At 36.0% G+C, this 25684-nt stretch overlaps 1 protein-coding gene across 5 annotated transcripts in view; it reads right to left on the reverse strand.

Annotated features, from left to right (window-relative positions):
• CABCOCO1 (ciliary associated calcium binding coiled-coil 1) overlaps positions 1-24947 on the reverse strand; it is a 57861-nt gene extending 32914 nt beyond the window's left edge. For all 5 annotated transcript variants that reach the window (XR_004752006.1, XR_004752005.1, XM_035330451.1 and 2 more), the window contains exons 1-5: positions 24843-24947; positions 17902-18014; positions 14810-14979; positions 11381-11525; positions 5551-5623 (exon numbers count right to left, since the gene is read on the reverse strand). Coding sequence is in view for 3 of the 5 variants with exons in the window: in XM_035330451.1 (XP_035186342.1) it covers positions 5551-5623; positions 11381-11525; positions 14810-14979; positions 17902-18014; positions 24843-24884 (543 nt within the window). In the remaining 2 variants the exon portion in view is untranslated. The remainder of the gene's footprint in view (positions 1-5550; positions 5624-11380; positions 11526-14809; positions 14980-17901; positions 18015-24842) is intronic.
• Between the last annotated feature and the right edge of the window lie 737 nt (positions 24948-25684).

A 25684-nucleotide genomic window follows, 5' to 3' on the forward strand; every position in this document is an offset into this window, starting at 1 on the left:
AAGTACCAGTTTGCTAGTTTTAAACATTCATAATTGTGAAATAATGAAGCTACTCCTGAAGCTGTAGTTTTGATCTTCATAGTCGGAAAAGCTTTAGGACCATGTTATGAAGGAAAAAATAAGTAAGGACATAGAAATTAAAGAAAAATGGCATATAACACAACATTGGTTTATCAAAGATACATGATGTCACACTAATTTCATAGGTTACTTAGTAAGATAACCAATTTTCTAGACAAAAGGAACGTGAGAGACATGATCAATGAATGCATGAGAGGACAAGAATATCACGCAGAAGGGACTGAGGGACCTTGAAGAATATTCACTCTTGTATTTAACAACAAACTGGTGACATTGTTGGGACACAATTTTTAAAAATCTGTAGTGCTCCATGATACAGGTGTGAAATGTGGACTGTTTTTAGGACCTATCATGCAGATTATTCCCAAAGAGAAAAAGAAAGCAGTATGTCATTGTACAGGGCCTTGCTTTTATTTCAGCAACAACACTGTGCCGTTCAGTCACTTATGTTCAAACAAAACTAACTTAAAATGGAATAATTACAAAAAACAACCAACAGGATGACTAACGGCTACTATGTATGTAAGAATGTATATATCAAAAGCCTATCATAAAAGCAGAGATTAGAGAAGACGGGCTTTTCTAATTTACCTAAATGAAGGCTGACAATAAGATTGCTGTCTCTTTATATGCTAGAAAAATAAACAGTGGGAATGAAATAAGAACTAAAGGTCAATACTGACACAAATTGGCACATGGACAAGTGCACATAAGCTTGCTGTGAATACACTTAGCCTGGAAATTAGAAGTTTTATAGCCATTACAGAAATTAGGCTCCAGGGCAGCTTTCTAACTGGAATAGCAGAGGCAAAAAAGTTAACTTCTTAGGCTTGAGCTTGACAAGTTTCTGAAGAGGATTATGCATGCTTGCCTATGAGAAGGCAGCACTAGACCTGACAATTAAAGAGGTCCCTTCCAGTCCTATGTTCTTATTTCCTTCAAAGTAGTCTTGTCTTTGCCATGGTGATATTTACAAAACAAAGCTACAGAAAATCAATTCAGTGGTTTTTAAGCATTACAAATATTTGAAATCTTCAAGCTTTGAAAAACATGCACTCCATTAGTTGGGGAATGTGTCTCTCTAGTGTGAACTGATATGCTTACAGAAATGTTCTGGTTTCACACATTCTTGAAATGCAGTTCTCAAGAAATCGTTGAGCGAATTTGTTTTAAAAATGATTGATCAACCAATCTCAGTGTGCAACACCTAATGAGGATTACATATCAAAGTGAAATCCCAGACTTCAGGATTTTTGCTATCAAGAAAGGCTTATTAGCTTTCAGATAATGTACTTTTTCTATGCGCTTTCTTAAACTCAAAACACAGAAGAGGTTTTATTCAGACTTAAAGCAACAAACCACCACCACCACCAACAAAAGACTAAACAAAAACAACCAGCCACACTTGGATAAATACCAGACATAGTCCAAAAGCTTTCAAAAAGTAAGGAATACATGGAAAGACAGTGTTAATGGAAACTGTTCTGGAAATCTAAGTAGGGGATGCTATCTAGTGACTGCTATAACACTAAATCTGCACTGTCTTTAAACTTAATCTTTGATATTTTTATTGCAACCTGACCCACTATGACATCTCTAAATAACATTACATTGTACACTATTACTTCAAGAAGTCAAACTTAGCTAGTCATCTGGGCCATAAGATAGCAGATTACTCCATCAGGCAGGCTAAAGCAACTAGGAATAAAACTAGATTTACCAACCACATTATTTTTATTAGGAAATGTTTCAAAGCAGACATAATCCCAGAAGACCTTAGCCTCATTCCATCCAAAAATACACAACACAACGCAGCAAAAAGCATGAACTACAATAGAAGGTACAATTCTTAAATCTGGAAAAAAAAAAAGGAAAAAAAAAAACTACTGCAATATATCATCCTATCAAAGCAAAATAAATTAGCTGACCATATAATAGAAAATAATAATAAAAACTTCTACACAATTCTTGTATTAACAAATTAAACTTTTTTTTTTTTTTTTTAAATAAGATCTGACGTGTTTATAGGAATTGCTCCACTGAATCCCTACACATTAAGATTTAGTGTGTACTCCAGTTGCTTTCTTTGAATTTGCAGGCATACTAGGTATACTAACCCATAGCTAGCGGGCAAAACCTCCAGAATAAGCAAAAGGTAAAAACAGTATATTTAACAACAGCATTCTTGAAGAATTCTGGTATATTAGCTCTGCATGCATATTATTTTGGTTCATGGCCACAGTCTAGATAAAGCAGTGTTTCTTCTGCAGTTCTTCTAGATGTTGAAAAGTGCTCAGAACAGTAACAACAACAAAAAAAAGGCAGTTAATTTACTTGGCAATCTTAACGCTTCTCAGTACTTCCGTGTACCTTGTACTTTCTGTGTTTTCTAACAGGTATTTGCACATATGTAATATATAGGTCTTTGCAGATCTGCAGTGAAGGAGAAGTAAAGGATTTGATAGCTGGAAAGGTAAGTTTTAAATTTTAAAGACTGCCAAACTAGGCTAGATTTATGATGTGTGTTTTATCACCTAACCAAGTATTCATGCCTTTCAGCGTTAACCTTTTATTTTTTTTCTTAGGCAATATGATCACCTCAGGCAGTTTGATTTAAAGGCTTTAGCTGATGCAAAAATATATTTAAATTAGCCAGTCGTTTGTTCCTTTTTTTAAAAAGACTTAAATACTGTCTATATTTTACAAAGTAGTTTCTATCACGCTAGCTGCATCAAACTCAGAATATTAATCAGATTGTGAAGCTCCACTAATTATGTGCTATATTTAAGTAACTTAGATTTTGTTAAGTGGCATGCAGATATTGTATGCATAATCTAACTCAGTTTTGAGTCATTTCCCTTTTCTTGTCTGATTTTATTTTACACAGGAAATGACAGGGTCATTTGGAAATAAATGCACTGAAAGATCAAAAAGGAAATCTGATTGAGAATACTGTATAATTGCCCTCACTAGAGAAAAAATAAAATTCAATGGGTGTGTAATCAATTGCTATAAGTTTTATCTGGAAAACACATACCATGGCTTCTCTAAAAGGATATCCATTACAGCAGTAACTATTGCTTTTATTTGTTGCAGCTGAATCTCTGCTAAAGAAGAGGCTGTTGGACTTTTGTTCAGTAGGTGATACCTTCAGCACACGCGAAGCACAAATTTACTCAGTGAGCTAAAACAAGCCATTTCAGTTAAAGCAAATAATTTCATTGATTTGTCCAAAAGTCTTTATTTGCAAAATAAGATAATACTGTGATTATGCTCTTAGAATGGCATGTTTTTCTGTTTGGGCAAACCTGGCCATTACATTTTAGTCTCTCATTCCAAAATAACAGCTTTCATCAATGAAGCTAATAGAAAAGTTTTTAGACAATAGCAACAATGTGTTTGGCAGTAAGGATTGCATCTAGCTGTTGGTATACGTACCGTGGCTTTATTTTTTCTTATTTATTCATATTAAAGACAGTAATCTACACTGCAAAACAACAGTCAACCTTTCATCACAGATTTATCATCTACTTTTAGCGCACAGATTTCCCAGACAGTCTCTGGCCCCCTTCTGCTCCCTGAGCACATGCACTGCAGGGCATGTGACTCCAGGCATGCTCCTGCCATAGGCATACACATCCAACCACATCTGCCCCTTTAGCTTGTCAGGGTTTGACCTCTTCATCTAAGGGACTGCAAACACAGAAGGTAATGCTCTCCTTTATGGATAAGCATTTCTAAATATAACAAAGCTGTAAGCTAGAGAACTTGACGTCTGTGCTGGGCTCACCTCTCATCGCATTTTACACATCAAGCAAATGCAGAGAATGCCATAAATTTTTATGTATAGCTTCAAAGTGTTAAACTAACTTATTGAAGAACAATATATCACCCTATCAAAATAAACTCTGCACGAATATAAGTATTGGTCTTCTTGGTTAATACGCTGTGGTTGGACAAATGTGGTTGGGGTCTCTGCCATGGGACTAAGAATACAAAACAGATGAATTAAACCAAACTGGCATATAGGTAAGAAATGTCTGTAAGAGAGTTGCAGCTAAGAATTATCATGAAGGTTTTTATGACAGTTTAATTGTAAATCGCACTTGTTCCTTTGATGGATTAACACCAAAGTCATTCACAGAAATATGCTTCTGCCATTCCCTAGTGGAGGTAGATGGTACAGGTGGTACTCCCTAGCACACAAACCATGCAGAGCAGCTGCTTTTCCATGGCTGTGAAACTGTAGCATCTTACGCTAATCTTAGACATCCAGAAATAGGTTTCAAGAAAACACAAAGACATTTATTTTAAGCTAATCTGCAACTGATATATTAACCTAATTTACACAAAAAAATATTTAATTAAAGCCTCATTAAAAGTAATTTTACCAATTAGAAAGCTCTAGCCAACCACTGATCTCATTAGCTAATATGAAAACCACAACAACAGTGTGATGCTGAAGTCCTGCTTGACTTAGGTAATTAATTTTGTCATTGAATCCAGCATAGCTGGAATTTTAACCCACCTTACAAACAACCTCAAAATAATCTCCAAATATTTGCATCCATGGCAAGAAAAGTCCTTCTTGTGTAAAAACACAGTTATTTAAAAGCAACATGGGAGGAAATTATACTGCATCATTTAAAGACCCAAACCACCAGCTTAATGCGCAAAAGATTTTTTCCAATGCATTAAGAATTTTAACTTCCCTGTGTGCTGATAAGCTAAAATACATGCCGTAAGAGAAATTCTACTACCGTGCCTCTCAGAGTAACCAGCTGTCTCCTAAATTATAAATGTAAATTCTCTTCTATGTATTGTAACATATATCTTCAAAATGCACTGTCAAACAAAAGGAAGGTATATTTGATTAATTTAATCTGGCTGTTGGATTAAAGGCCACCTCCTGAGTCAACACATATTCCTATGTACTTTTTTCATGTATAAGTTAGAATACAAAGTTTAATAACAGTGAATTAGCTTGACTGTAAGAGTGCCTTCAAAATGCGGGATTTCTAGCTAGCTTGTTTCTCTACAATCAGTATAATTAACTGTTGGTGACTACAGTGGAAAAAAAAAAAAACTGTGCATACATAAATATCAGCACTGTGGTCAGACTCCTGTTTGGTACACAAACTTTTCTGATTTTGATTACTAATTTTAAAATAGTCAACTCATGCATTGCTAGTTCAAATTACATGCACCAACTTATAAATACATAAACAAACAAAAGTATTCCTGGTTTAACACATTTTAATCAACCAATGCATTTACACTTTTTTGAAATCCAAAATTAATTTTGAATTTGAGGATCAAAACATCTAACTTGTATTCTTTAATCAGCTATTTTACTTTAGTAATGAAGTAATGTTGACATAAAATTGCTTTGAGCAATACAAAACATATGTCATAGTGCATTTATTAAATAACTCTACATAATGAGTTCCATCTATATAAATGACTTACCTTATTACTTATCACAAGTTCTTCTCTAGGACTGTGGAAGAGATGTTCATACAATTTATAGGGTTTAAATAAGCTGAAAAACAAGAGAAAAATACTGCTAGTACAGCTGTAGATCTCTAGAAAGGTAACACTGTTAAAAAAAAAAAAAAAAAAAAAAAAAAAAACTGTTATAGTGAGACTTACTCTCCAGATGGGTAATACTCCAAATGTTAGGGAGAAATGGTTGTTTAACTTCAGCAGATGGTTGTTTAACTTCAGCTATGATACACAGAGTATTTAATTTACAGGACGTACTATTAGATGGCTGTAGAAAATCCTGTATGATAATTAAGAATAGAACTGCTTTGTTCTTATGGAATCGAACTCCAAGAAGACTAAGTTCTCCTCTGAAAAAAGTAATTCCTGAAACCTATCACCAGGATACTTTTGTCTTTAATATCAGCAGTAGTGGACAAGAAGGAAACAAAGCCAAATGAGCTAGCAGATTTGGGATGGGCTGCTTATTCCAGCGATCAAGTTTGATGTTGGAACACAAAACCAATAAAGAATGGAAGCATTTATTCTCTCAAGGTCATGTTTCAAAATCAGCGCTATTTTCTTAAAGAAAAACTAGAAAACCTGATTGACACACTGGAGTTTTGTGCATTACACCAAAAGTAACTTAAAGTAGTAAACTTATTTTCCCTTAAAACATATGTGGATTTCCATTTCATGTTTTAAATAATTTTTGTTGTTTCCTTTCCTAATGATCAATGATACCATATTTGTTTAATCAAAGGCTTGGTTTGTCACAGTTCATCTGTTACAATTACTTTTTCCTCTTCAAATCATGACATAGAACTTCTGGCTTCTGTCATGTCATTCTGACAGGATTTATACCCAGTTCTGTGATTTCATAGCAAGTTCAGGTCGAAGAATGATTCTAACTTTAACACACTCCTGTCTGACATACCCATGAAAGATATGGCAATATTTGCAAGGAACATCTGTAACCAGTTCCTATCCTTTCCCCCCACCACACTATTAGAACCACAAACCAGGATGGTGGTGACTCTCTGTTCAGTACTTGTAAGACCATGCCTAGAATACCAAGGCCTGCTTTGAGTAGGGTTTGGACTAGATGGCCTCCACACGTCCTTCCCAACATGAATTCCTCTATGGTCTATGGAAGTAACTGTTAGAACAATGTATGCAATTATCTACTTAAAGCTAAGGACACTGCTACTACATACTGGATGTCATGCTAATGCTACACTTACACATCTAAGCCTTCCACTGTTTCTGAGCCAGGAGATTAAGAAATTAATAATGTTGCCTTCAAAGCCACCTCTCAAGAGGTGTGCTTCTACATCCTTTGGTCTGTAAGGCAACTGCCAGTACGGAGACAGCACATATGAACACTGACAGTCCCCTGCCAGAGGATGTATGCCAACATTTTTAAGCTTATGTTTTTATTTGATTACTTTTAGAGAAGCTTCTTCCTGTTTTGCCAAGTGTCTCTTGAATAGAGTGCCCAGAATACCCCGGCTAGGTCAGAAGTACACGTGAATTTCAGTTTTTACTTGGAGTATCAAGTATGGTGCTTTCTTAGGAACCAAGCAGAGCTCATATACAATATTTTTGAGTTTTCCTATTTTTTTGTTTATCCTTTCAGAAGACCAAAATCAGTATCATGACAGGCAGGGTACATATTAGAAAGATACAGACTTTAGAGTAAGACTCCTCCTCTGCAGTACTTTAATCATAAGTAAGTAGTTTAAAAAGTTATCACAGAATCCTGGTCAAGAATATTTAAACAGTAGAAGTGGTGGTGGAAGAGCAAGCCTAACATCTTAAAGCCAGAGATAATTATTTTGCAGCATTTTTTAAACTACAAAGTAATTAAACATTTATTTTTTTTAGGTGAGATTCTTCAGAAACATACTACAGAAATATATGTTTTCACATTGAAAATGTATTTACAGTAACATACCCAGCCATGCAACACATCATGGGTTGCTCTTTGACACATGGTAGCCCCTGAGGCTCTCAGGAAGCCAGCCCCCCACAGCTGCCACCCTGTCTGGCTGCCCCACGCTGCTGGGGCTCTTCTGTCCCCCCACGGGCATGCACCCCGTGCAGCCAACAGTAGGGCTAACCAGCAAGCCATGTGCAAAGAGAGAAGCTGGGATGTAGGTGTCTGAAATACAATCTTGGCTATGACAATTAATGAGGAAACCAACAGTGGGAGTCGGTGTTCAGTACCCACCATTTTAGCCGAACATCCTTCTCCAAATCACCTTCACTTACACAGCACCACTGGCCACTGCCACAGTACCGCTGAGATTCCACGAAATACTGCAGACCAGGGACAATTTGCTCTCATGAAAGTGGTGTTGAAGTGCCAGCTAACATACAGCAAAGATTCTTCCAGCCTTTGAGAGTAGCTCAGAATTAGAAGAACACAAAGGCAGTACTGCCAGCCTCTCTTACATGACATAATACATTTTCCGGCATGATTAGTCAAACGCACCTGTGACTCTTTCAAATATGTGTGTACCCAAATGGCTGTAGACAGTTTTGCACATATGTACAGATGCATTTCCTAGTTTTGTGAGAAGTATTATAGCAGCCTTATTGAACATTTGGCTCTGTAAGTGCCATATAAAAGTTTTATTCTATAGTTACATTTAATTCAGCCAATTACCATTTGTTAAAAAACAAATTTGATTACTCGCATAAGAAATTTGGCTACCATAAACTGTAAGTTCCCTTCCCCCACACCCAAAGCACATATGTACGGCAAATGAAATGGCAAATATTGTAGCATCTTAATTATCTATTTACTGCAGTGTTTCACCAAAGAATTCCTGCCATGTTTCAGTGGAAAAATAGGAATTTGTTTATGAGCTATGTTTAAACAGACTTCAGAACTTACGTGGAAATGACTCAGGCAACTTCATGAAAATACATGTCCTCTCTCTCACACACACACACACAGACCTATTTTTTGTAATGTTCTAACATGGATTATTTGAAAAAAAAAAATATTTTATGAGCATCGCAGACATACAAGAAATTAGATACATATCTTTCAAATTGTATTGACAGAACCTAACATTTCAAACTTCTTTCTTTTTGTTATTCCAATGCCTTGGAAAGAAGCCAGATTGAGAGAAGCTGAAAATTAGTTCTTTCCCTCAGACCTTCTAAATGTGTTATGATATTCTTTACAGACTATGTTCCATGTAGAGATAATTTACAGTATTTCCAAAAATATAAGTCATTACTTTTGGCATTTCTGAATTTATTTTTATTTTTCAAACAGAACTCTGTTTGACCTGTCCCCCTTAATCCTGTATCAATGAAAGAATTCCTCCATTTAATGCTCTTTAAATCAAATCATGTAGATAATACGCCATCAGTACTTATTTTAAAACTGGTATAGTTTTCTTCCACCATTCAATATGTAAAATGCTTTTTATGTGTACCTGTTGTGAACATTTATGAGCCTGTGCCAATGTATTTAGCAATTACTTTAAAATAATTTTTCTCATGCAGGTAAGATTTTTCAGAATAAAACCTCTTATGATGTCATATGAAAATATGAAGGTGATTAACAATGACATATTTTCCTAACTCCACTGCTTCCTGAAAGAAAATGTCAAGAGCTATGTTGATATGTGTTTGCTGCAGGAGACAGGATAAAAAGACGATAACTGTCACCTTCCACCAAACCTGAAGGTATCATTATAGTTGTTATACAGCTTGTGCCAATGTAGTTGAGCATTTGTCCCCATTTCCATTATGAATCCCATGGGTTTATAGCTTACCTATAAAAATGTGATCTGAACTAAAACATGTCATACTATCTTGAATAGAAAAAAAAATAAAGCTATAGGTCTATCATTTAAAATTAACAAAAAAAAAGTGAAGAACAAGAGAAAATGTTGAACTAATACATAAATTTGAGCTGTAATAAAACTCAGCCTATTCCTGAGTTCATAAAGTTCAGAATACAACCACATAAAAAGTGTGCTGATTCAGTTCCGATTTGGAAAAAAATATTCATGTGAATGAAATAATGGATTGTATAAAGTGGATACACATGACACATTTTAGTGTATGTGCATATATATGTACGTGTATATATCCATGACCTTGCAACAGTATGTACTTCTAGTAAGCTGAGCAGTATGAAAATAGAACTACATGTCTGGGAGCCAGAATACCACTGCTGTATTGAGGCATGATTGTATTCCTGCTGAGTTAATGCTTTGGTGGTAACAGGATGGAGCATCTGATCTCTTGGATGAAATTCTCGACACTGTGAAGGACTGAATTCATCGACAAGATCTCTTTCACACAAGTGCTACAGAGATCCTACTTGGAAAAAACAATTGTTCCAAATAAATATACAAAAGACACAGACAGGAAAAGAGAAGTAGAAGTTGAGTGAGACATTTTAAATGCCAAACTTCCTTTTAGTTTAGGGGAGTACTTGGAGGACATTGGTTTGCCTTGACTACAGAAATTTGAGATATAAAGAGATCTTCTCATTTCATATGGGAAGAACCTGAAGTTCTTTTTATGTTCCGTGAAACAGAACCAAACCAAACCAACATCATCATAATCAACAACAACAAAAAACACAAACAGAGCAGGAGAAAGCCAGATTTTATAACTCAACTGTAAGAGAAGTCACCTGTGATTGGCTTAAACCCCCAGTAAGAATCTATCAGTGCCCTAAACCAGGAGACTATCAGCTATCCTTGTATTTTTGTCTGTTTTCAATAAAAAACTGTAATGCATTCAAAAAACACTCAAAAATACTCTTTGCCATGTTAAAATTCTTCTAGCAAAAGAAGAGTCAGAAAATTCCCAACAATTCTACATACAGATCAGTCATGGACTTACTCACTTTTTATGTCCATCTGCCACAAAATCTCTCTTCCTAGCACTACCACTGAGGTCATGAAATGGGCTCAATGGCTGAAGATACAGTATAGTGTATAAACGTATATTACAATCATACCTTTTCCATTTTCCATCTTTTCTTGCCCGTTCTGGCATTACAAGAACTTAAGGAACCATTCACCCATCAGGTACTGGAAGCAGTGGTGTAAGAGTATAGGCTGCTGTCCTAACTATGGCACTTCAATGAAGAAAGGTCTGTATATGTTACTAAGACTTTATATGGAGAGGAGTGATTAGCTACTGACACTTCATTTTTTTCCCCAAGATACATAACTGAATTACTGCTGTTTATATCTCTTTCTGTGTCTGTTTAAAAGCTGAGACCTGTCAAGAAACCACTTCATGCAGATGCTGAACTTATGCTAACTTACAAATGCAACATTTTTATTACTCATGCTCATTTACCATAGCCTTAATTCTGTAAAGTACGGAACTTTAAACCACTTAAGAACTCCACTACAGCTGACAAGGTCACACAAATACTGAAAGTTACAAATGAGACTTAGGATTTTATTCAAGTGAATATAGAATTAGAAAGCTTTAAAAGCAAAACAAGAGTATTCTGTATACACCATTCCCCTCTTTCCTTTAAATCACCCAAACCAAAACCCAGATAGAATCTTTTCAGAATAATCTTATGTCAAGATAAACTTCCCATCTAAATTGTGAATTTTCTAGGCTTTGACATCTGAGGTCAGATCTTTACCACTGCTTGAGTATTCTCTTTTCTTTTTATTTTTTCAAGTTCGGTATATGTAGCATGTTGGCATAGTAAGTACATACCCAATTAAATAATTTTAACTTATTTTATCAGCAGATTTCCTACCACATTAACTTATTTGAATAAGACATCATGTATCCTAGGGGGTAGTACCTGATACTCAGGTAATCAATGATTGCTTTGGCTTGCTCAATGCTGAAGACATCCATGTCACCACTTCTTTCTGAATCAGTTTCTCCTATTCCAGCCATTGCTTTTCCAAGTTCCTTTATGTTATCTCCTAAGGTCATATGTTTGTCTGCAATTAATTCCAAAGAACAAAAAGTAAATATAAACGTAATAGAGGTGGGTTCCCCCCCTTCTTTTTTTTTTTTTTTTTTTTAAGCACATTTTAATTATAAGACTTCTAGAAGCTTAAGTAGTTACATTATGAGTCACATGGAAACTTAAAAAGCAACAGTGGCCAAACACTTCTTTCTGTTGCCATTATTCTTATTAATAAAACATGCATTAAAATTCCATCATAAAATCACTGATGAGCCCTAATAATGCAAGGACCACAAGAAAGTATGTTTAAGACAACTACAGGTTGGTCTTTTATGTATGCAGAGATAACCACAGACAGAATAGCATGTAAATGCTAGATGTATAGTATGATTATTCTTAAAATGAATTTACTATTGCTTATGTATTTTAAATAGACTGTTCTTCTGACCATGCCCCTTGCAATATAAATCAGAAATACATGAACAGATATTAAAAATTGCAAGCAATTTTTAAGTACTTAGTCAAAATTGATTAAACTTGAATAAGCGTAATATTCTGCTTGCATAATCATTTGCACCCCCCAAAACAAATAATGACTTTACAGTTTTAACTTGGAAAGCAAAACCAAATGCCAAAACAGTTTTGAACTAAAATTTAAATTATTTTTGTATACTGTCTTGACAAAAATCTGAAAATATTACAATGCTTGCTAAACCTTGCATTTAAAAAGAAAGGATCCATCTTTGTGATTTGTGTGCACTGTGTGCTATCACTAGAACCATGGTGGAGTTTAAAAAAAAAGTTAAAAAGAACAGGTAAATTGTGTTTGTAAGTCTAAAAATCTAGAGTAGAAAATGGGGAAATATCCACCAGTGGTGAAATAGATTTATTTTCCTTATTGCTTTAATTCTCTACTGTTCTGCTCATTGGTTCTTTGTACAGAAAACAAATTTAAAAGCTTCCAGGATTCTGGTCTTTATAGTTTTGCCCTTTAGGTGTACAGCAATCAAAACCCTGAAAATTTCACCTCCGTTTTCAGTAACAGAGGCAGCACAATATAAGTAACCATAATGGAAAAAGAAAAAAAAAAGAAAAATATAGAGAACATTGGGGGAAATAGAAGAGAAGCCATGGGAAATGAGAAGGAGTAACAGAACCAGAAATATCACAGTGGGGAAGTAAAGATAACAAGATCATGAGAAATGACAATATTCAGGCCCAGGTCCTCTCTCCAGCTAGTCCAAATTTTCTCTTTCCTTTGTACAACTGATTTTCAGACTCAACTGCCTGTCTCAGGACAGCTCTCACACTACATCTGTGAGGTAAGGAGCACTTTACGTTCGAAGTGTAGAATGTAGACCAAATCACACAAGTAGTTCATCCTGGTCCTCAGCTGGTTTCAGTCCCTATCCTGTTTCACTTTCTCTACAAGGAATATTTGTACAGGCAACAAAGATCCCTTGGCTCTCAAACTGTTTCTCCTCACCCAATCAAGAAAAGCCTTGAGTTTCTAAATCTCTGTTTTCCTCTCTCTTTTACCAGCCTTAAACGAATTTCCACTACCCTTGTTGTCTAAATCCATTATTTCCGTTCCACGCTATTGTTGCTATTATGATCAAATCAGCTCACTTCTCCAGGCTGCTTGGGTACATTGTAGAGAAGGAAAAGGAAATGGTCATTAATATAGAAGACATTAGCATTTTATTGTTAGTTGAAATGTTTGGTCTTGGAACTTGCACCAGCTGAGAACAGTAAGTATAAGGGAATTCATCTCAGCCCTGGGCTAGAGCATAATTTGTAAGATGCATTGTTTGGGGAACTTAGCCATGAAAAAAATATAAGTCTCTTGCATTTACAAGCTGTATTTTCTTTCCCTGGAAGCCATGTGTCTTAGCCAAATATGAATGGATTTTCAGAGGACAGCAAAAATCAAATTCACAACCCTTGCTTGCCAAACCTTAAGTCTTTACTTCAAAGCATAGGGGTATTAGAGCTGTTAAACAAACAAACAAAACAAAACAAAACAAAAGCTCAAAATAATACATTTATTTCTTTGACAGCATCTGTCTTGAAGTCCATGGAACTGTTCTAGTGGTAATTTTATATGTTAAAATTAATCTGAGCCAGACACTGCCATGGAAAATTTTAGCTTAAAGAGTTAAAGCTTTGCCAGACTTTATGCAACTAAGATCACATTCCTGAAAAATGTCAGTCAGCTTTAATAATCAGTTGTGCTACCAGCCTGTCTAGTACACATGCATTACAGTCTCATAAAACTAATTTGTGTCATGTTTCCATTCTTCTCCATTGTTATATTAATATAGTTAGCATATGTTAAGATACTTTCTCATTGGAGACAGGAAGGACAACTGGAATTCCAATGACCATAAAGCACGTACATATTCTGTCAAAATTCCAAGTCAGAAAGGACCTTGATTTAAACTACAATGAAAGAGTATAATAATTATTATGAATTTGATTTTAAATATTCATCTTTACTTTGAATAGAACCACTGTGTCCTTTCACTTTTCCTCTGGGATAGACTCTTCTCAACACAATCACCTTCAAAGTGAATGTAAAGTAAGAATTGTGATCTCTGAAAAGGGGGTTTTGAGAGGATACAGCTAGAATTATCATTATTTTTTTGGCTATTTTGTTCCCACCAGACCCAAGATGCACACTTTTTAGCAAATCTCCTCATAGCCACCAGAGCTAAAGTCCTTTCATTGTTCAACTCTGGCAGTGATGTCAGTTTATTTCCCTCATCAGTCTTTAGTTAACCAATACATTTTGTGCCCAAAATGCAGGATTTGCCATAGAGAAAGCTCCCTGTGAGCTAACCTCCAAGGACAAAATAAATGTAATTCTCCTCTTATAATTCTACAGGATGTACCAAATATCACTAACATCAGAGAAATGTGCCAAGGCTATGGTGACTCAGCCACTGAGAGAGCTGAAACCAGAATTTAGATGTTCCTTGCTCTCGCTACTACTGTAATGATTATTTATTTTACCGTACCAACGATGAGGTCTTTTCAGGACCTGGTCCTTTTGTAGCATATACTGTACAAAGAAAGAATGAGGGATATTCTGCTAAACAGACTACAGTTCTCTCTAATCAAAGTTTAACATCTTTCAAGGAGAATTATTATCAGGCACAAGGTATAGCATGACAACATTCAAGAAGAAATCATAAAATAAATAAATCATTTTACAATCACTTGCAATTAAAAACCGCTTTATTAAAATGACTGGAAAGCATTCTTGCCTTCCACTTCAGATATTTTTATTTTAAAATTTTTAATTATACTTACCACAGAGGTTCTCCAACAGGAAGTTTAATAGATCCATGAATCCTGAGAGCTGCACAAGACTGAAGTTCTGTTCTTTAGCCCACCAAAATCCAGCAGTATAATAATCTAGCAGAATAGCTTCCTTCAAAGATGTCTTCAATTGTTTAAAATTCAGAAATTCTTCCAGCTTTCTAAAAGAAACAGCATAGTAAAATAGTGAAATTTTAAAAATAGAGGTGTGAAGGTTTAATTTAGTGATTGTACATCTATTACTATATTACACATATACATGTATATATTTTCCAGAAACTTAGCTACACCAATTTCTAGGTATGAACACTGATGGTTAGAGGAAAAAAATCAAATGAGAAAAGTAAGCAAGCACTTACAGGTTTCAACAGGCATTAATTAAATGTTAAGATTTAATTAATTAAGTAAAGAGATTTACAAAATTCAAAGAGAAATGCAGGCAAAATTCCCCAAGAAATTTCCAAAGTGTTTGTTCAGGAAGGGTTGGATGAAATGGGACAAGTCTCTATTTTTTTTGAGATATCTTTACAATATTAAAAAAGATCTTGCTTTCCATTAGAGATGATTTTTCACGTAGATTCTGAAGAAAAATTGCATTGGAAAAGTTAGGTAAACAAAATAAAATTACTAAAAACATCTAACATATTTAGAAATTTAAATTCCCCTTTCATAATGGTAAGAACATTTAGGAAGGATCTCATCTTATTTTTCTGGCACACTGGAACGTTTTCCACTTATTTTAACTTGAAGAAGTAATAATTATAGAAAAATACATTTCCTTCTAGGAGACTATGATGCTACTGACATATTTACATCTACTCTATCCAAACATAGAATTAATTATGTCTTTTATAATAATTGTAAGTATTTTTCCACATGAAGAGTTTATAGCAGATCAGGGCTAGGACTTCAGTTTGCAGTTCTGGTGTAACTTAACCATGTCTCAGGTAGTTTTACATCAAAGCAATCCTTGGTTTCTTAGCTATACCTGACTACACAGGTGCCAGCTGTGATCAGTTTTTCCTCCCCTGTAAGTCTTTTTTTTTTTTTTTCCCCATTTCTCATTCCTTCCTAATAATAGCATTAATATCAGACCTACTCAGAGGCAACTGTTAGTTTTTCAGGGTTTTCACCAAGCCAGTAGAGATACACTGCCAAGTAAGATGAGTTTTTTGTTTTTAATTAAAGCTTCAATAGCTAACAAAGTAAAGCATATAATCCAATCAGTTTTGTTTAAAACATGTACTCCTTTGTTCTGCATGACAAATTTGTATGGCTGTACACATGCAAGTCGGTTAAAAACACTTAACTATGTACTGAAATAGAAGTGGAATGTGGCCAGCTGAACTTTCCAAGGTTTGAAACAGTCCATATCCTCTCTTTCTGAAGCTCCTGCCAACTCTGTGTTTTCATAATCAGAGCTTCTCAAGGATTTAGATTTTCTGTGATGCTACTAACAATGCCAGAACTCATTTTTTCAATATTCTGCAAGGCTTCTCACTGACAACAGTATCTATAAATGATCAGGAAATTATGGGTGATTTAGACTTCTTAGTTACATCGATTGCTACTTCTCCCTTTATGGGAGGTGCGCGAGTCCTATGGAGATGGACAGTACAGAACTCCAGTATATATGGGAATGCAAGACATCAAAATTCTCATACTGAATCAGATCATCTATTCTGATTTTCCATCCATAGCTGTGGCCTTCAAAATGCTCTTGTGTAGAGAAATGATGCTCTGTGGTAAACTAACAACATTTCAATGCTGGTGCTAAACTGCTTAGAGTACATAAAATAGAGTACATACCCCGCATCTATCCCCTTCAGTCAGATGCAGTATATACTTTATGATTACCTTGTGTGTGTGTGTGTGTGTGTATATATATATATATATATATATATATATATATATATATATATAAAACGTGACCAGCTAAGACTAAAAAAAAAAAAACATATGACCTTTCAATGCTTTCCTTTTTAATTTTAGCAAGAAATTTTCACAATAAATTGCATCATCGAGTACATTTTAGTCTCCTTTGTATGCTTCAGTCTTCTCCAAAGTAAGGGGCTTATCACTCAAGAGAAAATAATAAATGAATATATATATATATACTATTATTTAAAGGGGAAAAATATTTTTTCCAGTTTTCTTTAAATCAAAAAATTAAAAAGGAAAAATAAATCCTAAAAGAAGTTTTTTTTTCCTCAAAACAAATGAGAGGAAGAGAATATTTCAAGAATAATATTTTAATCTCTCAAAAAAACTCTATGTATTCAGAAAGACAGGATTAGTTCTGTTGTTGTCTTTCTTCTTCTTCTTCTCTCTCCCCAAAACAGTTAAGAGCACCAGCCCTTTGGCTTTCAATTCTTTAAGAATCTGCCCGTGGAGAAAAGTGCTCCTAAAATATTTGGGCACTTCTGAAAATCCCATTCTAAAAATATAAGTCTAGAGTTTCAGGTTGAACTCCTGAATTTAGGAGGCCAACCTGGATTTATCTCCTATTAAGCAATAATAATGAGAGAGGGTGCTGCTAAAGGGAAGACAACATGCGCTTACTTCAGAAGTCTTTGGCTGCATCCTGTTTCCCCAGTACACCATAATAACTATCTACTTCTTAAGCTTTCCATCCCTTTCTGAACTGGTAAAACCCTTCTGATTTTACAGTAACTCATGGATCTGTAAAGAGTCCTAGATGTTTTAGCAAAAGAGTTACCAAGTGAGACTTATGAAAAGGCTCAGCATTGGCCTGTGATTATTTACATCTTAGTATTTTATTTACAGAATATTTAGTGAGACTGTAAACCCAGAAACCCCGTCATTGTGAAATATTTACCAGGGGAGAGAGGGAAGGAGTTGAAGAAAAATCAAAATATATGGGCAACACACTAAAATAAAGCAGATATGAGATCAATGGCTTTCTTCATAACTTTCATGAAACATTAATTGTTCAATTAAATCATTTATGATTTAAAGTCTAATGTGGTAACTATCACCAAAAAAAAAAAACACTATCAAATTGTCTATAAACTTTATTTCATGATAATATTGGTTCTAGCATTGTTATCATTGCTACTCACTTTTGAACTCCTTCTACATTTTGTTCTGACAAAGCAGTAATTTCGGAAAGAGAAAGAAATGTCTGATTAATAACCTTCTGTCCACCTACTGCATTCTGATCTTGGTCTTCTTCCTACACACACACAGAGACATATGAATATAATTTTTAAAAGTTGATTCAATTATGGCAGTAACTTATCTAAATAACATTTTGATTTTGAGGAAGTAGGCAAGAGATTAATTCAACAAATGCCAAAATGTAACACAGCTATAATTATAAGGCAGCAGCACAATACCCTAACACATTTTCACTAGGCAGATACATGGAAAATAGTATTTCTATCTTAAATTCACATGGGAACATATTGACATATTGTGTGCAGCATAAGATTAAATCAAGCTGTAAGTAAAAACAATAGACATATAAAGGTGCAAAGAATCCATGAATCTAGATTTGACTAACATGGTACCAGATTACACAGTAACTAAATCTTAAAATCCATTTCTGCATAGGATATTATGAGCACACATACACACTACCACACTATTTGATCTCCACCCTGCCCTTTGGGAATTTACTGTCCGCACTTACTGCTCCCTTCACCCAAGAAAGCCCAACATGTTTGCTGCAACACAAAGGTACATATAAAAGAATCCAACACTACTGTTTCAGGGAAGGTCTGTGTATTTGCAATAATACACAAAAGGCAGTTCCTTTCAGGAAATACAATGTTGTACACATTATGGGGGAATAACAAACTGAGCTTGAAAAGCTATGCAATCACCTTACAAAAAGTAAGAACATTTGATGATACTTTATTTAGTGTGTCCAGTAAGAAAAATCTAAGAAATATATAAAATACTGGAAAAAATAACTGTTTTACTTCAGAATACTTAGGCAATGAATTGAAGTGTCAAAGCACATTATAAAATCATTATCTGTAAAGTTATTCAAAATTACATTTGACATCTATCTATTGGACAATCTCTATGCTGTTAAAATGAGGTGTCGCTGATAATGGTTATCAGTAGTTCTGATGAGCCAATTATGTTCAGATGCAATCCCAGCAAAGGTTAAAACTATGTAGTATAGCATCATTTTATCAATTTTAACTGAACCCTGCTGAGATCTGCATATTATATAAAAGGGAAACTACCCAAAAGCATTTTACAAAGTTTTAAAAAGGAACTGATACCTAAAATAAATTTTCACCAAACCCTTGTACCCAAGCTGGGCTGTTAAAGTCTACATAGGTGGACAGCTACATAAATGAAAATCTACCTGGATCATTAAGCTCAAAGAATAGCAGGTAAAGGTTTGTACCCTACCTGAAGGCTGGTTAGAAATCTGAGTAAAACCCAACACTCATATCAAGTATATCTTTACATTCATGGGGTTTTATAGAGGCACAACAAGATGAAGCGCATAGAATAAAATTTCTAGCTCAGCTTGAAAAAGAAGCGGATGATTTCCTACCATAGATGAACGTAGACTGAACAGCATTGTTCTGGGCTAATTAATCATCAACTAAATCTAGCACTGGTCAAGGAGAGCCCCCAAATAAAGCTACACTACTCCCCCTGCTGCTGCCAAACTGCAAAATATACTTAAAACTCTGGGACAAGCTGAATTGCATCGAAGACTGATGAAACAAACACGAATGAGAGCAACAAACATGACATTTAGTGGACAGACTAGGTTCTCTCTCTAATAAAGTGCCAGAGTACTTTTACACATGCACTTTAGTATTAAAAATTATTGTTCCCAACTACAAAGAAGTTAGCCTTAGATATACTTACTATCTTATCAGAACAAGAGGAATGAAGTGCTTGAAGGCTTTCTTCAGAAGGTTAGAACCATGGCATTAGTCTGCTTTTTCTGCTGCATGAAGTATTGCTAATACAACCAAAAGCAATACCCCTACAGTCAGTAATATTGATATAATTGAAGCTGCATGCCCCAGCTAGCAAAACATGAATGAGTAGCTCAACAAAGGAACATTATACAATTATTGAAAGACAGTTTTGAATAATTAGGAAAAATATGAATGCTTTCCTGCAGTGACCAGCAGTGTTACTAATACATCAAAAATGGATTTTTTAGAAGTAGTGAGAGCTGAACTTATAATATCAGTTATTCTTTAACTGATATTGATGCTTTGGAAGTTGAATTAATACCAGCTCATCCCTTTCTCTCACGATATCCAATACATGGGATACTTTACTATGTTTTTTTGCACCATTATATAACTGGCATATTAGTGGTCATTTGATAACACCTTACTGACCACAATGTTAACATTTCCCAGGAATCACCGTGATGGACTTCATCAGTATCAGATGAAGAAATTGGCACTGATATAGAAACAAAAGCATAAGGAAGTTAACGCATAGCACTGTTGTTCTCATCAAGCTATTTTCCAGCTTCTCATCCGTGGTTACAAGCCAGGTGTAGCACAGAGGGGGCAAGGGGACTGGAAGATTGAGCAAGGAAGAAAACCTTCCCAATCCCTGCACTCTACTCCTCCACCATTCAAGACCACGGCAGAAGTACAGGTGCACCAAAAGCCAGAAGCCTTTTTTTTTTTTTCCTCCCGCTTCTTACATCTTGTGCTATGGAACAAGTTAGTAGGCAAAAAGCTGAAAAATCTGGAAAAAAATACCTGAATTTCCAGAATCTATCCAAACTAATTCCTCACCACTTCTTGAAAGCTATCAGGCCACATTCATCGTGTCAGAAAAAGCTTGACCAAAAAGTAATTTTCTCCTGCCTACAGTATGTGTAGCTGGCTTACTACAGCATGAAGCTTTCTCACCTACCCGGTATTGACAGGCCCAGCACACTTAGCATGCTGATGCTAAGGCTCATCTCATTCTCTGAATTACAAATAGCAAGAAGGGCCTCTAGGAAAAATTGCTGAAGTCTTAGTATATAGTGTTGTATTATAACAATATACAAGCTATGTAAGATAAAAAAAATACTTAAAAAATAACCCCAGGTGCTTTGCATTCAGTCTCCTATAATCTCTTTCAACACATTAAAAGATCCAGTGGAATTAGAAACACACTCTTTAACCAACTAAAGTTTAAAGTTTAAACTTGAGAGACACTCAATCTATTGCAACTCAGTATTGCAGATAAAGCTCCATAATCTGCACATCAAAATCCGACAGTTTACATGGCAAGGTGAAAGCCTACTTTAGAACAACATTTCATCACCTTCTGTCTCTAGCTTTATTCCCAGCAGCCAGCTCATCCTCCGCCCAAGCATTTTTTATTTTATTTTTTTTTTTTACTGTTTTAATAAGGATGGACTTGTGGCACTGCTGTCCCCAGTAAGCGAAGGTATTAGATAACATGAAATACAGTTTGAAATGACTGATGAGTAATGATGGGAGAGAAAGCACGTAATTTAGAACATTAATTGTTAAAATTATAAATGGTTCTGTAATTTAAAAGGTACTGAAAGTCCATCAGTCCTCTACATGATCCCACATTTGTGGAAAATTTCTGTTTGGGCAGAGCCCCACTGAAAGTTTATCATTCCTTTGATAAAATACTCTTTTGTCTTTTGATTGCAGTCTTTAACCACCACTGAAAAATCAAAGGGAAGTTGTTTTTTGCATGTTCACTGCTGTCAGAGAATTCATCTTTCCTCTTACTGTTAACAACTGTAACTGACTGAGGTAATCCAAAGTGATTTAATTCTGGTAATAGTATCCTCATGTGCTGGGGGGGGGGGGAACAAAAACCTCTACCAATGTACACTCTAAAACAATAGACTTAACCTATTTAGAAATAGACTACTACAAGGGAACTATTTGTCCCTTTATGTTTCATTTTCCTTAGAATAATTTTTAGCTGTTCTGAATGCATTGTATGTTTCTGGCTGTTCAGTATGTCACTCCAAATGCTTTGGGCACCCCTTGTCAACAGCACCCAATCAAAATACCAGATCAGGTATTCTAAAACAGAAGAACAAGATTCTCCTTGAGTCTCTCAGCCAATGTTTACAAGTCACCGTGAAACAGAAAATAATAACAGAAGAGTGATAAATAGCAAGCTGCAAAAAGTTGCATATTTGGGGTGGGGAAGAACTCTAAAACAAAACAAAACAAACAAAAAATGGCTAGAAAAGATGCCCCACTAACTGCAGTTTTAGCGAGGGACTTTCCAGAGTGGCAAAACCTTGAAACACAGAAATGGAAATTAGCACCACTGTTTCTCAAAGGAAATAAGCTTTTCCTTTTTGTTGAGACCTCTGCTCTGGCTGAAGATGCCACTTATTTGCTCTTGTTTGAAGATGCAACAGCATGCTTTTGCAAAATCATGCTTTTCAAAAGTATATTCACAAGGGAATGGCTTGCCAACTCTCAAATTATAGCAAATACCTGAAGTGTAAGGAACCTGAGATCCTCCTCACTCCATCAGGGAAATGAGACTGGACTAAACTCTGCTGCCACAGCTAGGTAGTTTCCAGTACTGAACTAGTTCATTTAAAGCTGGCTCAGCTACCTCGCTCTGAGCAATACTGCTGACAGCAGTACAGATGCATCCTGAAACAGTGTCACGTATCAGTTACAACTTTAATCAAAATGGGAATGAAAAAAAAATAACAACACAGGCTGTTATTTGTATTATTATATGCATTTTGTTATCAAGCTGTCAAATACTTCAGCAGAAGCAGAAAATCTTGAAGCTGTCTACCTAAATAGTTAAGGCAGAAACAGGAGGAAAAAAAAAAAAAAAAAAGAAAAAAAAGCCCCACTTGTCTGCTCCCACAATAGGAAGTTAAAATCAATAGTTGTTATTTTTAGTCACAGTATTTCTTTTGTTGTTAAACACATAAGGAAATACGCAAGAATAGGACACTAATTTCAATTACATTCAAAAGAGAAACATGCAGATATGCCAAATGTGAAAAATAAAACCTTTATGTGAGGAAAGCTTTCAGAGGACCATTATGAACAACAGAAGCTGATGGTATCCTCTTAATAACAAAATATATTAAAAAAATACACACAATTGAAGCGTCAAGACATATGGGTGACCAAATGTACCAAATGGCTTTAGACTTTACTCATGTTTTCACTGCTGCAGACTACTTAAGAGAAAAATAAAATAAAAGAAAAAAGTGTTTAAAAATAAAGCAGCAGCAAGACTTGCTAAGAACAGGATTCAGGTTTTGTGACATGCTTTCTGCTAAAAGTAATTACAAGTCTGAGCAATTATAAAAGTATTTTAATTCAAGAGGAATTTTCTCAAACAAAAATAGTGGCAGAATACCATGTTCTCTATGGCTTATATAGTAAACATGCCAGCCTCAGCCAAAACTGGAGACTATACAATAAATATATATATATTTATATATATATATATATATATATATATATATATTTTTAAAAAAAAGCACAATTCCACAGGGTTTGCAGTAAAATTAAATCATAAGGGATAGTAGGAATTATCACTAAGGTAAGCTATCATGTATAAAACAAACTTCAATATATAGGGAACAGAAAACACATGAAAAAAAATCTATAAAGAATCCTTTTATAAAGCCACAAAGTAATAAAGACAAAAATTTCAGTGCTACATTTCAAATAGATATACGATATATTCTGACAGCCTGTCCTTTCCCATACAGTACACTTTGTGTCCTTTCACTAGGATATGACTGACTGCATTACCCCCTTGTTAACACTCTTCACAACAACCGTAATATTTACCAATAATAACATTAGTAGGAAGTATACTGTGAAAAATGCTTATTATATATATATATATATATATATATATATATCATAAAGCATTAAAACATATTAATACATTTTACATAGAAGATGATTTATTTAAGTGAACCTATTTTTTGTACCAATAATTGCTATTGTAGCTTTTTGCCAGCAGATGCAAACCTACAGTGGCTGAAAGCAATTCATCACTTCAGCAACAGCCACTGTAACTTCTCTGCCATCTGAGACAACAAAGAAGCTCCACCTCAAGAAAATGACCTCAAGGTTGCTACAGCTTTATAGACAGACTCAAGAGAGAAATTTTGAGCTGAAGCAACACCTCACGTCTTCTTGGGAGGAATAGCTTGTGTTCCCAGACTCCTGATACCAGGTGAGAAACCACACCTCCAACAACTAAGTCAAAAACTGCAATAGATAATAATAATAATGCAGACAAAGATATGAAAAGGAGCAAATAGTGAAGAGAATGATGTGGATTTAGATCTGTGTTAGCACTCTGTCTACCTAAGGCAACAAAGGGTGAGGAATGCAACCTGGAAGCAAGATGGGAAGGAAACCATGCCCCTTTCCATTAATAGCCAAAAATTCAGGTATCTCTAACACCATGAAAAAGCCAAGAGATCCATACGCCTGAAAACAAGAGTCTGCAACTACTGGGGCACATTGCTGGTATGAAAATACATATTTTAAACAATTACAAACCCCAGTGGAAGCTGCAGAAGAAGAGGGGGGAGCCACCACTGGGCCAGGCCAGGAAGAGGAAATGGAAAGGCTGGCAGTGGCTTTCCCCAGGAAGGATGGGCCTGTGGATTTCTGAAGCCCTCCACCAGTTTTGGAAGCCCTCTGTGGGTTTTTGACAGGGGAGCTGCTCCACTGAGCAGGTGGCTTTCTCTTCCCTACGTGCTCTTTTGTGAAAAGGTCACACAGGAATAAACCCTCACGCTGCTTTCCTACGATCCTCAAAAATTATTTTTAACACCCACCCTTTCTTTTTAAGCGTTCAGAAGCTTAATGAAGGCATTTAAAATAAGATTCAATTAAAAGAGCGAAGAACAGAAAAAAAAAAAACGAAAAGGAGGCAAGGCGAGGGGGGACCGCTACGAGAAGGGCACGGGCGCTGCCCCGCCTCAGCGCCTCGCACCCTTCCCGGCGGGCTGAGGGAAGGCAACGTAAAGGCCCGGGGCGACGAGAGCCCCGGTGCGGCGGGGTACCTGCCCCGGCGGGCTGCCTGCCTCTGCCGCCGCCTCCGCCATGGTGCCCGGGCTCGGCGTCGCCGTCGCCCAGGGAACGGGGCGGGCCCCGGATCTCCTCCCGCGCGGCCCGCCGCCTGCTCTCGCCTTGCCGGGCGCCATCTTGGGGGGGGGGCGGGACCTGGCGAGAGGCACCCGTCAGGGGCCCGGCACCGTGCGGGACACCTGCCCTCCCCACCCAGCCACCACCGCCTCAAGGCACCATGTAGCTGGACTTTCTGAGGCAAACGCTCGGGACGCCAGGCGCTGCGAAGTACTGCTGCCGTGCCTTTTCAAGTTTAGCTCTTGCCATTTTCCTACTCCAAATAGTGCCCGGAACTACTGCACGGGCCATCTGAATAAGTTATGTGGACAGTACCTTGCAGTTGTCCTAGCAGCTATCCTAACATGCCAACATCAGCTTCTTGAGACGCCATGTTCAAACTAAATACCTCACTCCAAATGCCACTACACGTTACTGCAGGTCAGATGACAGCTGGTGTACAGCAGCAGGCCTCTGCTGGACAGATGCAGGCATACAGATTTACTCCAGCTAAGGCTCTGGACTTATTTCTGAATAATTTACAAACTATAGTAAGTGGGAAATGATTTAGGGACTGAACTATTTTTTATTTTTTTTTCTCATTAGGATTTACAGAGGAAAAATGCATAGTATACATAAGTTTTCCTCATTTCTCTTCTTTGTCCTATTCTTATTCCTTTTTTAAACATGGAGGACTAATAAAGCTAGGCTGGAGCATTTTCTTTGTCGGTTTGCTGTGACATGCAGACTCATAGCAGCAGCAGCGACAATTCAGAGTAAT

The sequence above is a fragment of the Oxyura jamaicensis genome, chromosome 6, assembly GCF_011077185.1.
Source record: "Oxyura jamaicensis isolate SHBP4307 breed ruddy duck chromosome 6, BPBGC_Ojam_1.0, whole genome shotgun sequence".
Lineage (NCBI taxonomy): Eukaryota > Metazoa > Chordata > Aves > Anseriformes > Anatidae > Oxyura > Oxyura jamaicensis.